At 36.8% G+C, this 15,963-nt stretch overlaps 3 protein-coding genes across 5 annotated transcripts; all 3 read right to left on the bottom strand.

The window, feature by feature from the left end:
• Positions 1 to 304: 304 nt before the first annotated feature.
• On the bottom strand, positions 305 to 6,315 carry LOC100537163 (polymeric immunoglobulin receptor). 2 transcript variants are annotated; one of them, XM_087238182.2, is made up of 8 exons: positions 6,162 to 6,315; positions 5,729 to 6,070; positions 4,937 to 5,245; positions 4,429 to 4,581; positions 4,253 to 4,348; positions 4,118 to 4,185; positions 3,853 to 4,035; positions 305 to 880 (listed from the first exon to the last, which is right to left on the bottom strand). In XM_087238182.2, the coding sequence occupies exons 1-7, from the start codon at positions 6,217 to 6,219 to the stop codon at positions 3,877 to 3,879; spliced, it is 1,185 nt and encodes a 394-aa protein (XP_087094308.1). In that variant the 5' UTR covers positions 6,220 to 6,315; the 3' UTR covers positions 305 to 880; positions 3,853 to 3,876. The 2 variants fall into 2 exon arrangements, with proteins under 2 accessions (XP_087094308.1, XP_087094307.1); XM_087238181.2 differs by lacking the exon at positions 305 to 880 and having other exon boundaries at positions 3,555 to 4,035.
• pydc1 (pyrin domain containing 1) lies at positions 599 to 871 on the bottom strand. Its single transcript, XM_087238383.1, has one exon. It carries the CDS (start codon positions 869 to 871, stop codon positions 599 to 601), a length of 273 nt encoding a protein of 90 aa, XP_087094509.1.
• A 596-nt stretch (positions 6,316 to 6,911) lies between the features above and the next one.
• nilt55 (novel immunoglobulin-like transcript 55) lies at positions 6,912 to 15,771 on the bottom strand. 2 transcript variants are annotated; one of them, XM_087238190.1, is made up of 7 exons: positions 15,542 to 15,771; positions 15,023 to 15,322; positions 11,283 to 11,633; positions 11,144 to 11,161; positions 8,026 to 8,127; positions 7,444 to 7,487; positions 6,912 to 7,191 (listed from the first exon to the last, which is right to left on the bottom strand). In XM_087238190.1, exons 1-7 carry the CDS (start codon positions 15,615 to 15,617, stop codon positions 7,051 to 7,053), a joined length of 1,032 nt encoding a protein of 343 aa, XP_087094316.1. In that variant the 5' UTR covers positions 15,618 to 15,771; the 3' UTR covers positions 6,912 to 7,050. The 2 variants fall into 2 exon arrangements, with proteins under 2 accessions (XP_087094316.1, XP_087094317.1); XM_087238191.1 differs by lacking the exons at positions 15,023 to 15,322; positions 15,542 to 15,771 and adding an exon at positions 12,506 to 13,160 and having other exon boundaries at positions 11,283 to 11,690.
• Between the last annotated feature and the right edge of the window lie 192 nt (positions 15,772 to 15,963).

Below are 15,963 nucleotides of genomic sequence, written 5' to 3'. Positions count from 1 at the left end.
CAAGAATGTTGAAATGTCCAGTTTGCTTAATGTTGCTAGAACGTTTTTTATGGTTAGGATAACGTTGTTACAATGTTTGTAAAACCAAAATTTCCACCAAAATATAACGTTCTTAGAACGTTTAATTGGAATGTTCCAAGAACGTTGAAATGTCCAGTTTGCTTAATGTTGCTAGAACTTTTTTTATGGTTAGGATAATGTTGCTACAACGTTTTTAAAACTAAAATTTCCAACAAAATATAACGTTCTAAGAACGTTTTCCATCAACATTATGACAACGTTTTTGAAGTACAAATAAAGTTCTGAAGACGTTCCAAGAACTTTGTTCTAAGAACGTTTTTTACAACGTTACAAGAACGTTAACAACGTTATGAGACCCTTCTAAAAACAATCTATTGATAACGTTTTGTGCTAACATTTCCACAACTTTTAAAGAACGTTAGTGAATGTTCTGGGAACGTTCCCTGTTAGCTGGGAAGACAAAAAGTAAGAAAAGCATTTTTTTTTGCAGTGTGTAAGTCTCCATACTGATTCAAAATAATACAAAAGATAAATATCTAAAAATCACAAAACAAGTGAGATTAAACCTAAAGCTTTTTCAACCTTTCCGCAGATTCAACTCGAGACGATCTGCACGCTCGTTCTGCTTGATGCTGCGCAGTGCCTGTACAGCGATTTTCCCAGCATCCTTGCTGTAATGCTGCACCATACAGTCCACCACATCCTGACGGTCCTTATTCTCCAGCTTTCCCCGAGGAATGGGATCGACCCCTGGTTTCACACCGATCCACAGCTGCCTGGTGAACTGTTTGAGCTCTGCCTCCACAAGTTCCTCAAGCATATCAGTCATCAACCTGTTCATGGCCTCCATTTTCTGTTACTAGGAGAAAAACAATCAATGTGGGTGACATTAAAGTATACAATGATAATCATCCCCTTTAACCCTTGTGTATTGTTCCAATTGACTCCCCTTTCATTATGTTAGTGGCTGTTTTTGCCCCATTGACTTCCACTTTAATGACATTTTTTGATTGCAAAAGCCATGACATCGCATGATCATGCATTCTTGATTGTAGCCCCAATTAGACACACCTGAACCAGCTAATCAAGCTCTTTCTATGTGTACAAGAAACTTTCAAACAGGTATATTGAAGGAAAGTGAAGCTAAAATATGCAGGACACCAGCGCCCTGGGAACGAGTTTGGGCTCGCCTGCTTTAGATACTGTAGGCCAGTGTAAATAAGTGTCTGTCTTTTATATGGAGTTCAGTGGAGTAAAAACAGCAGAGTATAGTGTGTGTGTGTGTGTGTGTGTGTGTGTGTGTGTGTGTGTGTGTGTGTGTGTGTGTGTGCAGAAATACGCTTACTGTGTTTACTATGCTCTGAGAGCTGAGGGGATGATTTAGATTTTCTCAGACATGTCAAGGTAAGTGTGCAGCGGTCTCTTTAAAAGGCATTTTACCAAAATATGTGTCAAAATCAGATCTGTCAGCAAAAATCATCACACTTGCTGAAACACAGAGGAGGTTCTGGCCAAATTAAAACTCAAATCACCCCAGAGTGAATGAAAATGACTCCAATAACACAAAGGTTAAACGCTCAAAAAAGAAATGTTCGAGGACATTAACCCTTTCAAAAGGTACACATTTGTACATGATTTCTGGTTTTATGTTTGGGGTGGGAGATTGGCAAATAATTGAGATGTAAATGCAGTCAGACAATACAAACATCTCCAAGAGAAGTCAAGGGCACTTTTGTCAAGTGATCGTTATCTTTTTGCTAACTGACTTGGATCAGGTTTACCTACAGTATAAGTGCTGCTTTCAGTTTTGCTTCAGGCTAATGGTGAAAAGTCGCTTCTGAAAAAACAAGTTGGGATTCGTTTAAACTATTTGCATTCGTGGAATACAGTCCAGACTGTATTAATATTTTGATTTAGATACGTTTCTTCTGGTCACTAAGTCACGCAAGACATGCAGGCTGTATTAATTAACTTAAAAATGTACATTTAACTGCTGTGATGGAAAGTTACATTCAAATCATTTCTTGATGATCACATTTGTACTATATTATTGATCTTATACCTCGAAAACATCTTAATTCGTGAACTTTCCAAACTTGTAAAGCAAGCTAAATTGCATTTCTACTATAAAACAAAGCAAATGAAAATAGACTAATCTGTAAATAATGTGCAGATCGATACGTAATGTAATATTATATGTATATATTATATGTAATGTATAATAATGTGTATTTTTTTATTCATGGACAGTAGTTAAAGTAAAAGTACAAGTACTGTTTTGTTTCCTTCGCACTGTAGGCTTACACTCCTGCAGACGCAGCCTAGAGAAATATTTCACTTACTTTGTTTATTAATTATTATTATTATTTTTTTTTAGCTTTATAGAAAAATTAGATTCTGTAATTTCTCTTCTGATATTAGTTTATTAAGCCTAACGTTACTCGAAATTCACTGTAACCTGAAGTGGAGATCAAAACGGTGGTATTTTGTTCAGATGTTTATAATTATTTTAAACATGCTTAAATGTTAACCTTGTCAAAGACTCTTATATCATCATCATGTTTATTCATGACACAAACGGCAGCGAAAAAATAGCGGAAGAAAGAAACGAGTGAACAACGGAGTTTAAACGGCAAACAATTAATAATGCATGCATTTTTATTATTAATCACACTGATGGCGTTTAGTCGTTTAAAACTTGCAGCATGGCGGATGCCAACAGCATTATAACTGTAATTTGGTTCTACAAAACAATAAAAGTTTTACTCACCCGGAAACCTTTCTACCACACAGACGGCTTTCAAATGAAGGGGAAAAAACCAACTCAATACCAGAAAATAACAGGGTCCGGATGTTAGCGTTACTTTCACTTTGGTGTTACTAGAAGGGATACAGCTGCGGCCGGAGGTTAACGAAAATTGTTTATACTATTTATAAAATTATCGATTATTTTATATTTTTTTATATTTTATTTTATTAACGTCTACCTCTACCCCAAACATAACCCCAGCCCTCACTGTAATGTCAAAATGTAAATTGTTGTTGTACAGTGTCACAACAATGATGCTGATGATGCGAGTATCCGCAGCTGTATCCCTTTTAGACTTGCGTTGTTAAGAGGTGCGTTCGACTTGAACCATTGCTGCAGCCCGAGATCAGTGGATTATTTAGTACAGATATTAGTATATACTGTATATAACGTGCAAGAATAACACATTTAACAAAAATAGTATTTTGTCAAGTCAACACGGATATCCTTAAGTCAGCAGGCATTATTTAACAGTTCTGTACTATTTAATGCTCAATAAAGGGTTCATACAGTGTGCAGCTATTATAATGTGTTACCTTTCATAATTGTAAAGATCTGATGACCAAATTCAGGCATTTTGGAGCAGTCATGTCTTTTCTTATTTCATTCCTTTTAAAGCTATTTTATCTCGTTTTAATTTGTTTTAAACTCTGTGTTTGCGGTCACTTGCATGAATTGTGTGAATTGTGCTATATAAATAAACTTGCCTTATCTTAATGGTTAGTTGGACTTGTAATGCAATTGTTGGTTTAATTTCAGGTAAAATCAGGAAAAAACTGTAAAATCAACATATTTTTTGACAGAATTGTTGGTAGCTTTAAGACTGTTGAGATGCTCGCCAAAAAAATGAGATGCCATATTTATGTTTTTGGGATGATAAAGCAATGCAGCGAGTAGAAAATATTTCCTAGCATGTGAAATGAACATAATAATACAGGTATCATGGCTATGAAATAAGAACATCCTCAGATATTCATCATGTTGAGCTGTTTAAATGGTTTAAATGTCTTCTCTGAGCTCACTATAGCACAGACTGATGTTGAAGGTCAGTCAGAAGTCATGTCTGAATGGAGTCCAGTGTTAAATATGATGGTGGAGCAGGTCAGAGGATCCTGTTCACCAAATACAGGACGACCCGAACCCAGTCCAGCAGGATGATCATCAGTGTGAGTGAGCTCTTCATAATGACAGACGGTATAAATGTCCTGAATGAAGAGAGAACAGAGCGTCAGCAGAATATACACACATGTCAGAGATGGTGATTGTACAGATGGAGGTCAGACTCACTCCTGGAGCTTCTTCAGTGTTGAGCAGTTTCTCCGTCAGGTCATGAGCAGCATTTCTGCGATCGGCTCCTGATTCAGGATAAAATACATTGAGACCAGTCCAGTGAAAACACTTGAAAACAAGACCTTGAGTTACCTTTTGTCTGTGGTTTCCATCTGAGGAAGATGTACACTGAGAGTCCAAACACTGTCAGCATCACTGAGGTTATTAATATGATGAACACTGTACACACTGGAAAAGCAGACAATAAAACCATGTGTATATGCCTTAAAATGTCATAATTCTGAGGAAAACAACTAAATTAATCATACACAGCCTTTTCCATGATGACAACATTGATGTTGATGATGATGATGATGCAGGTGATGAAGGTGTGACGGGTCTGCTTGATGCAGTATCTGCTGGTTTGCTGGTGTGAAATGAAGCAGTTGAGGTATTTTTAGGAAGCCTCCGCTCAGATGTGGCTGAAACAGAAATAATGATTGAGTTTATTGCATTACAAGACTGTGATTTATTCAGTTATTGCTGATATGATAGGAATACAATTTAAGATGCTTTAAGCAGTGTTTCTCTGTGCATTGAGCATGCATGTCGGAATATATGTGCACAGTTTGGTTTTTACAGTCTTATTTTTGCACGTGACTCTTCACACTTCCTCTGACAGCTGTGAGAAACGCTTCATTAGTGTGAAGGGTACTGTATGGTGGTGCAAGTAGTGTGACCAGAGACGTGTTTCAGTGCTTTCATTAGTGACATTCAGACAATTAAACACTCTTTAGTAAATCATGTCCTTCAACATCACATATATTGTCATCTTACCATCAGTAATGTGCAGATCTACAGCTGAAATCCATGTGTACTCTTGTGTTTGGTTGTCTTCAGCTCCACACCAGTATATCCCAGAATCCTCCTCTGTCAAATCACTGATGTTTACAGTGAAATTTCTCTCAGAGTCATCAGTCAGAGAGAATCGGCCATTAGTTTTTGTTTCTGATGAAACTTTGATGATGTTCTTACAGTGGGACGGGTTGCTTCCTTTGCAAAGGAATCTGATGAGTTCTTTCAGATCTCTTGTATAACTGCAGGTGATGCTCAGATGTTTTCCAGGTTCTCCAGAAACTCGAGACACTAAATCAGCAGAAACAACAGACACTGACTGTTTAAGCAGACACTGCTCTGAATAATAGCACATATTTCTGATTCAGTTTGTCATGACAGCTTTGCTTATAAACACTGTCATTAGTCAACATGTAAAGACAATTTTGAATCACTAATATTCTGCATCTAATATTGTGAATGCCTTGGAGGAGTCTGATGGCTGAAATACTTTTCATCTTAATAGTAAAACAATTAACTTTTAAGTAGATCAGTTATTCACAACCGCATGTGGTGTGAGGAAGTGATGCGGGTCAGCGTTTCTGTTGGTGTGTCATATCAGCATTAGCAGAGGAAACTGTGGCTTCTGTTTCTCATCTCTCTACAACACTATACAGTACACTTAAACACACTACATTATATATGTGTATCTTATTAGAGTATAGTGTTATGTTAGATTTCTATCTCTGTGTTTATTGCAGTAATTCATTAATATAACTGTTTATTCTGACTCACCCTGTTTTATTTCCAGGTAAATCTGTTTATAGTCATCAAATTTTACCAGTCCTGTCTTTACAGCACACCAGTATTTTCCTTGATCTGCTGTTCTGAGATCAGTGATGGTGATGGTGAAGATGTGAGCTGTCCTGTTATCAGTCAGAGAGAATCTCTTATCTACAGGTGCTGATCCAGATTCAACAGGAATGTCTATATTCTGGAATAAAAATGGCTTTATTGGACATTCTCCTCTGCAGAGATACTTCTGATTTCCCTCATATGCAGACTCTGAATATGGACACTGTATCTCCACTTTCCCTCCTTCATGTCCAGTGAAGGTCTTCATCTCAGAATACACCACTAAAAAGAAATAAAGACAGAAGAGCAGCTCAGTGCACACAAGGACCTGATTGAGAGCAGTCACTGCTTTAGAATCAGAATAAACTCTTACCTGCCATGAGGATCAGCAGAGTGAATATGAGCAGTTTATCTTCAGAGATGTGGATCATTCTGCTGTGTGTGTGAAGCTAAAAGACAAACTTAGAAGAGCTCTCTCTCTCTCTCTCTCTCCCTCTCTCTCTCTCTCTCTCTCTGTCTCTCTCTCCCTCTATGACGTATACTGTGTGTTTGCAGCAGGAGCGCCCTCTGCTGACCGCTACACTTTAAAACAATCGACTCCAATCAATTTAATAACTGAAGGAAACTGTTTAATTATTAGGAAATAATGCACACATTAGATGGTAAAGCAGAGTGGCAGAAACACCTCAGGTGTGCAATATTGTCTAATAATCCTCCAGCCTGATCTCTAATAACTCTGCTTATACACCGGCGGTTCCCGAAGCTGTTCCACCGTTGAGATGTTCAATATGAGACTTTATTAGTCAGGGTTTTCTCTTGTGTTTTGTTATAATTTCTGACTGTTGTAACTGTGAATAAACTCAAATCATTCAGCGGAGTGATATAGAGCTGATGTAATGTGCTCTAAATCTGCTGGAGCTACTTTATTTGTGTCTTTATCATTATAGGCATGCCTTAGAATGCTCATCAGCCAATCAGAATCAAGCATTCAACAGCCAAATAGTATAATAGAAAACACATTTATAATAGAAAAAACATTTTACCACCCTGGGTGTAGATTATTTACAAATAATTCAACAGTTCGTCATCATTTATTCCTTGCAAAGGCAACACAAACAGTTCATTTTCTATCAAGACAATTTTATTTTGATATATCCGCCTAATAAAGTGATCAAACAATCACCAGCAAAAATACAAACAGATGTACATGTTTTCATACAAAAAGTGGCCACATATATAAACAGAGAGAGTGTATTGCTGATTCAGCTCTTCATAGCGAGTGTGTAGGGATCACTGTCAGAGAGGACTGTGGGTAATTGTGCCGTGGCATAAACCATGTTCATACTCACAGGCTGCTGAGCACACTGCTCTTTGATTGATGAGTAATAAACAGAGGAGTTGATCTGAAAGTGGAAGATAATAGCATTTGTGTTGTGTGTTTAACTGAGCATGATGTAACACTGAAAAAAATCCTGGTTGCATTAAATCTAGGAGCTCAATCAAATTAACATTATGAGTCCAATGAACTCACATTCAACTGAGTATGATGATTATCTTTCTGAATCAACACAAATGTAATTATAGATGGTGATGGCGACAGCAGGAGTCATATAAACAGATAAACAGCGAAGATGAAGAGTGAAAGACAGATTTACCTCATCAATCTCTACTGTGCTTCGCTGATCTGAAGAATCTGAACCTGTGGATAGACAAGATAATGAAAGTGAACACACAAGAATACATGCTAACATGTTAACAAAACTATTAACTAAGACTTTTAGCTCATAAACAACCAATTCACTGCTTATTAATAGTTAGTAAGGCAGTATTTGTGTTTAGGTATTGTGTACACTGAAAAAAAAATCCTTGTTGCATTCATTTTTTAAGCTGAATCAAATTAACCGTATGAGTCCAATGAACTTATATCATGTTAAACTGACTTAAAACAGCTTGCATAACAGAAGTTAAAACAAAATTAACATAGTTTAGTAAGTTAGCATGACCTAAAACATATGCTGTCAAGATTAATTGATCATGGAATGTTTTACAGTGTAGGATAAGAGATGCAGAACCAGCAAATACTTTATAACTACTAATGAAACAGTTAATATCTCAATAATAGGCGGGTAATAAGGCAGTTAATAGCATGGATTCTGACTTAAACTATAAAGTCCTATCCAGAACATTACAGAAACATGTCTGGGTTCAGTTTATAAACCCAGTGTGTGTGTTTGCACCTTTTGTCTTTGTGCATCTCCGCCGGAGCAGCAACAGACTCAGTCCTGCAGCGAACAGCAGGATCACACACACAGACACTGTAATGATGAGGACGGAGAGATCTGGAAAACACACATACAGCATTAAAAACAGACCGATCTCACAAGAAAATAGCTAATTAATGTATATTCGCAGAAAAGTGGTTGATTTGTACAAATTCATGATTTATAAATGAAGGCATGGCCCCAAACCCCACTTCTAACAATACCCCATTGGTAGGCCCACACGGAATCTGCATAAGCATTTTTAGCCCATAATTAATTCTATTTATTTAATTGAGTAAATGTGTGTAAATCTATATTTATACAGTTTTTAAATTAATTACAGTATAATATTATTTACTAATATGAAAATTTTCATCTGATTTATGTACAATGCTGTTTATAAAGGAATATTTTCTGTCTTTTATCGGATATATTACATGAGAGACTTGCTTTGTTTACCAAATAAAGTGGATAGCACTGAAAAAGAATAATCAAAGATGATTCCTTGGATTTACTCAATTTCTTTTTAACGTGAAATGGTTGTAAACAATTTATTTGGGCTAAATTTAAACAAATAAATTAAGTTGAACATTATTAGATTTAATTTGTTTGTTTAAATTCAACAGAAATATATTGTTTGCAACAGTTTTGCATGCAACACTTTTTTCAGTGGGATTTGCATTTTAAGCAATAAATAAAATAAAAAACTTAAAATTACTTTTTATTTTACATATTAGGGTTTTAGTTATGATACTCCCAAAATAATTCTGCATAAATCTGCAGATTTTTACCAAAATTCTCAGCAGAAGTAGCAAAAAATGTCCGCAGATTCCATCTGGCCCTACTCATTGGGGATGGGCAAATCACACTATAATGCAGGGATCACCAAACTTGTTCCTGGAGGGCCGGTTTCCTGCAGATTTTAGCTCCAACCCTAATCAAACACACCTGAACAAGCTAATCAAGGTCTTACTACGTATACTTAAAACATCCAGGCAGGTGTGTTGAGGCAAGTTGGAGCTAAACCCTGCAGGGACACCGGCCCTCCAGGACCAGGATCGGTGACCCCTGCTATAATGTATGAAGGGAATTATTAATTTAATTTAAATTAGCCAAAAAATAAAAAAGTTACTAATCGAGTTACACTGAGATTGTGTTGGATATACAGCTTTGTCATAAAGAGCAGTAAATATTTGCAGTTATTGTTAACAAATTCAGGATTTATTAATCTAGAGAGACATAACTTTGCCACCATGACTTTTCCATAGATTTTCAATCAGGTTTAGGTCAGGACTCAAGGTTGCCTTTTTATTATTTCGGTATTTTCAGCTTCAGGAACTGCTTTTGCTGTTGGGGTATGCTGTTTTGCTGTGTTCAGGGTTCATTATCCTGCATTATAGCCCTAGCTATGTTTCCATCCAAAAATGTGAATTAACTTTATGCGAAAACTGGGAATATGGCACAAAGACGTGCGAATAAAGCAGCGTTTCCATCCAACGAGTCAAAGAGAACAAAATCATCACGTCCTGATTAACTGGTGCCAAATATCAACAGTAAGAACAAGTTTTGCTTTAATAGAAGAAGCTGCGTGAATCTTTTGTTCATTTAATAAATGACTTGCGCCTCAGTGAACGGGCAGTGGCATTTGAGGTGTGAGACATAGAACACAGACGCACTTGATTCTGGAGGTCATTAATAATATGATAACACTAATACTGAACCGGTTAAAACATTTTAGAATGACCAAAACAATATTTCAGATGTTTTACAGTGTGCTCAGCCTGTTGTTTGTATCCAGAAATGTGCATAAAATAGGTTGATGGAAACGTAGCCACTGTCAATTCTGTGATGAACACTGGGAAGAAGCTGATGCTGTTAAATGATCTTCTGATAAATATTCTCAGATTAAAAAAAGACTCAAATTTTGATTCACAACATATCTTCAAGAGCTTAACTGTTTACAAAGACAAGCCTATAGTTTGTATACATTTTTATAAAAGACCTATAAATCTTAAAAGTAAAGACTTTTTGGAGATATGCAACAGGCTACTAATCTATATATATTCTCAAGACAAAGATCAGATTGGCCCAAACTGTGCATGATTGGTTCCCTTTTAAAATATAAGATATCCAAATTTTTGTTCAACAGTAGAAAGAAACAATTGGAACAATTGAAGGCAGTAAATGATGACGGAATTTTCAGTTTTGGGTGGACTGTCACTTTAAGAAATTGTAGGTAGCTCTCTTATATACATTTTCTCACTGTATACACATTGTGTGTTAATAAAGTCATTTTGAGCTGGATGTTGCTGCAGACTTTAATTTGAGTATGATGAAAATTAAGTAGAAACTTGAGAAAATAGAATAAATAAATATGTTTGCTTTCCAAAAGAATGTTGAGTAAGGGGCGGGTTTAATTTTTTTTAACTCCGCCTCTTATCTATTACTCATAGCAAATAAATCGACACAGGCTTATTCTGAAAGCGTAGCCCTATATACATTTCTGGAGATCGCAAGTTATGTAGCCAGAAGTACAAGAACGTTACCAGTTTGTCCGGTAGCTTGCTATGTACGCTGGTGGACATGAGATGCAGAGTAGCTGAAAATTACAACGGGGTTCGAGTCTGGTTCAGAATGAATTAGTGGTTTAGTTGGTTAGGATGGTCAGTTGATTGGTCAATCAGTCAGTCAGTTGACAGTGGCCTCTGGTGAATTTATGCTAGAACAGCAGGCACGAACGGCACTAATGAGAGAAATTTGAGATCTAATAAAGCGTACACATCGGTCTTTGGTGGATTCAGTAAAAAAAAAAAAAAGTAAAGCTCCTGGGATGTATTTGGTGCTCTCCACGTTGTATATATGCTGACACATCCCCTTTTTAATTGAATAAATGTGTATTTTTGGAGCCTTGGTGTTGCCCCCTTTGATTTACATTTAATTTGCACTTTTTGCGGTTTTGGCTAAGCACCCAATTAAGAGAGATGTGCGTGCTTTTGTACAGTTTTTTCACTTATTAATTGTTCACCTTAAGACTAACAATGTGCACTAATAAACTAAAAAGATGTTGATTTTATGCAGACTTTAAAGAACTCACCAGACTGGACTGGAGCATCTGTTTGTTCCCGAGTGTCCATTGTTGACCACAGCAGATGTATTCAGACATTAAAATGACATTGTTAGTTCGTTATTAATTGTGCATTCAATGTTTGCTTTGTTTAAAAATAGTTTCTCACCTGTAACCTTCAGTTGAATCTCAGTGAAAAGCAGACTGTAGCTAATTGTCATGACTCCGTGAGCTGCACAGAAGTAAAGTCCTTCATCATGTCTGCTCACGTTAATAAGAGTCACAGTAAAGAGGTGCTCCTCGCTATGATTCACGTTCATAGAAAATCTTGGATCGATCGAAATCTTGGTTTGTTTAGATGAAAATACACTTCCATATGTAAATATAGCCTGCAGTGATCCATTCTGCTCTTTAAACAACTGCTTGGGAAAATCATGAAGTGTACTTGGATATTTGCAATGGATGACAAAAATTCCCAGTTCATACGCAGTCTGTTCCTCTGATCTCCCACAACACGGCTCTGAAACACATCAATAGTCGTTTGGTTATATAAATGAAGTAATAATAGCAACCCAGGCTCATTTCGAAAAAACGTAGTCCCGTGAACATTTCTGGAGACCATGAAATACGTAGCTGAAGGTACGTACGGCTGCATTTAATTTTTTTAAGTGAAAGCTACAGGGCGGTGTGACGCCGTTTCTTTTGGCACTTACCGGCTGACTGCTTACCTCCGTGTGGAGAGCTTTCCCACTGCAACTAGTTTGTCCAGTTAGCTCGTCGTGTATGTCAGGGGACTTAAGGCGCAAATAGGAGTTGACCACGATGATGACGACTGGGTTCGAGTCCGGGGAAGAGTGGTTCCAGAAATCAGGTAAGACAAAAACAGAATCCAAAAAAAAAAAAAAATTACAGGGTGAGAGTGTGGTAAAATCCGAAATCGTGGTAAAAATCAGACAAGGGCTTTTCTTTTTCTGAACGGCTTTTGTAAATCGACAGGTTGGGTTAAAGGAAGTAAGTGGGTGTGTGGGTCAATTGGTAAAATTGGTTGGGTTTAAGGAAGTAAGTGGGCGGGCGGGTCAATCGGTAAAATTGGTTGGGTTTAGGGAAGGAGGATGGTGCGTCGGTCGATTAGCCGGTTGCCGAGTCAATTATTCAGTCATTCAGACAATCGATCACTCGAAAGCGGTCTCTGGTGGGTTTACGCGAGAACATCGTGGGTGCTAACGGCACTCGCGAGAGACATTCGAAATATGAAAAAGTGCGCACAGCAGCCTCTCGTGGATTCGCAAAAACAAAAACTGGAAAAATATGTACCTCTCGGGATGTATTTCACAGTCTCCAGAAATGTCCACGAGACTACGTTTTCAGAGCCTGGGTTGAACAATAGCATACCAGGTCATGTTTGAGTAAAATTAGGTCTTAACGATCAGTTATTATTAATGTTATTTTTCTTATTTATTTTTGTTGGTTGTTCGTCTTTGTGTTTATGTTGTCACTAGTTGCTCTTTTGATGGCATTCTTTGAGCTTAAAAATTCAAAATGACAATAAACATAATATAAAATAAAATATCAGCATTAATAATAAAACATGATAGGCCTCATTTATGTAACATTCATAAATATAGGAATACATTATGCGTAATGTGTAAAACAGGCTTTCCTGAAAACTCTCTATGATGTCAGATTTTGGACTCACATTTAAAGGTTTGGTCTCAATATATCCCGCTTCAAAATGCCAGACACTCTAGTAAGATCGTCCAGCAGGGGGTGCTTGAGATTATTTGTTTTGATGGCACAGAGTTTTTCAAGCTGAGATGCTTTCAACACAGGCTCATTCTGAGCCCCATATACATTTCTGGAAAGCGTGAATTATGTAACCAGAGTTACATAGGGCTGTATTTCGGCTTTAAAATGAACACTTTGGGGAGGTATGATGCCGTTTCTTTTCGTGCTTAACAGCTGACCGCTTACTTCCATATGAACGACTTTCCTGCTGTTACCAGTTTGTCCACTTAGCTCGCTATGTTTGTCAGTGGACTTAAGATGCAGAGAGAAGTTGACCACGACAACAGGGTTTGAGGCAGGTGAAGAACAGTTCCAGAAAGCAGGTAAGACAAAAACAGAAGCCAAAAAATAAAATAAACAAGTAAATAACACGGTGAGAATGTGCTAAAATCTGAAAATGTAGTAAAAATCTGGCGAAGGCTTTTCTTTTTCTGGGTTTCTTTTGAAAACACTGTCGGTTGGATTTAGGGAAGTGGGTGGGCGGGTCAATTGATGCTTTTGAAAACATTATTGGATGGGTTTAGGAAAAGAGGAGGGTGAGTCAGTCAATCGTTCAGTCAGTCGATAGCAGCCTTTAGTGGATTTACGCGAGAAGAGCAGGCGCAAATTGCACTCGTGTAAAAAGAAAACTGCAAAAAAAAAAAAGAAAGAAAAAAAAAACGTAGCTCCTGGGATGTATTTCGCGATCTCAGAAATGTATATAGGAGTATAATTTCAGAATGAGTCTGGGTTGGATGTTTTGGTTAATATGATTTGGAATTTACATCAGTAATTTATTTTAGAATTATAATTAAAAATGTATATTAATTAATCTAAAAATGCAATAATCAGTAATATTAACTCTCTTTTGTTATTTAGTTCTATAGTAAGAGGACTGGTTGATATATAAGTCCCTCCCTTCTTCTACTGGTTGGACATGATAAAATATGATGGTGATGGTGAGTGCTGTTTTTTTTTTTTTTAATGAAATAAATACATTTGTAATTACTTTTTAGGTTTATTTCTCCTTTATTAGATTGGACAGTGGAGGAAAGACAGGAAAGCATTGGAAGCAGAGAGAGGAGGGATCGGCACAGGACCTCGAGCAGGAAATCAAACATATGTCGGCGTCCTAAACCATTAAGCTATTGGTGCCGACAACGAATGCTGTTTTACCTAGAGCTAAGCATTCATCCATTCTCAACTACAAAATAATACAGACCAAATGAAAAAAAATATAATATATTTTACGCCAGTCCATCAAAATTAAGTGTAAACAGACTGCAATGTTTCTTTAGAAAAAAATAAAATCACAATAAGGGACAATGTACATTAATCAACCTTACCAGATGTTAGAGGCATATACCTAAAAAAGGTCACACTTTATTTTGATGGTCCGTTTGTTGAATTTAAGTTACATTGCATCTACATGCCGACTAATTGTCATTGGATTATAAGTAGACTGCTAGCTTGGGGTTAGGGTTAGCGTAAGTTGACATGTACTTGCAAAATAGTCAGTTAAATGTCTGTTGAAGAAGCAGTATCAGCAGATATTAAGCAGACAGTCTACTAATACTTAAATGAACCAACAAAATAAAGTGCTACCAAAAATAAATGCAGATTCAACCTATAAACAATCCTAGCAGACACACAATGCCATATTAATATAAGGTTATATTTAGGTTGCAATGTCAAAAAAAAAAAAAATTGTGACCAAAATTCAATGTCTAGCCAGTGTCTAAGGATAATAGCAAGATCCAATAACTACATTGATATTGGGTTGTTTTTTGGTTGTGTTGAAAAGTGACTAAAATCCAATGTCAAGCCAACATCTTAAACCAACGTCATATCGATGTCAAATACTTACATCTATTTATTTGGCAACCACAATCCAATGCCTAATAGACGTTGGTGGTAACATCCACAAAATGTAAAGCTATACCTTCATTAGACGTTGATATTTGGTTGAATTCAGGACATTGGACAAACATTGAACATTGGGTTCTGACGTTACCCACAGCAATAGTAAAAAAAAAAAATCTAGTGTTCGCAATGTTGATTATTAAGAAGCCATGTCATATAATTACACATTCTCTAACAAACTGTGGTATCAAAGACCCACTGTGAATATGTGAATATTCTTACCTTGATTTATTTCTAACTTCACCTCCTCAGACCCTTTATTGTTGGCTTTCCATCTGTACATTCCTCTGTCATTGATGGTCAGGTTTCTGATAAGCACACTGAGAAAGTTAATAGATTTATTCTCAGTCATGGTGAATTTCTCCTCTGGTAGATATAAATTATTCCGTGCTTTGGTGCATTTGTCATCTGAGACTCTGCAGAAGCTCTTCACACTTTCTTCAGTCATTTTGTCTTTATATAGAAGATTGAAGATGACACTTCCTCCTGCAACGCCAGTCACACTATCATCGCCCATGTGACCTGTCAATCAAAATACACTTCCTCTATTAAGAGCCTCATGACCTAATAACAATGCATTTAAAAACAATGCACAATAAGACAAGACACACACACACACACACACACACACACACACACACACACACACACACACACACACACACATGATTTGAGCTCATTGAGTAAATAGAAATTTGTCTTCATACAAGACGTGATGCTGTACATGAACATGCATCTTACCTTTAATCAGGAAGATAGTAAATAAGAGAAATGTCTTCATCATCATCATCATCATCATCATCTTCGTCATCATCATATACTCCAGCTCTTGTAAATTAGTGAGTTCTTCTGCTGTCAGAAGTTTTCTGGCATGAGTTTATCTGCTGCTTGTCTCTGCTGTCTCGTACTCTTGCAGTACACTAGATTTATAATCGGCTCCACCTCTTCCCTTTCCTCCTCTCGACTCACTGCTGTGATGAAATAAACTGCTGCTGATTCTGACTCACTAAACCACCGACTGTTATCGTGCTCACGCAGTTTTAAAAATAAAATATAAAATTCATTTTCATTCATTCATTTTACTTTGGCTAAGTGTCTGATTTAAGGTCACCACAGCGGAATGAACCGCCATATATTAAATAATAATAATAAAGAAAAAAAAA

The sequence above is a fragment of the Danio rerio genome, chromosome 1, assembly GCF_052040795.2.
Source record: "Danio rerio strain M-AB ecotype USA chromosome 1, GRCz13ab, whole genome shotgun sequence".
Taxonomy (NCBI): Eukaryota; Metazoa; Chordata; class Actinopteri; order Cypriniformes; family Danionidae; genus Danio; species Danio rerio.
This window is presented reverse-complemented; position numbering and strand designations above follow the sequence as displayed.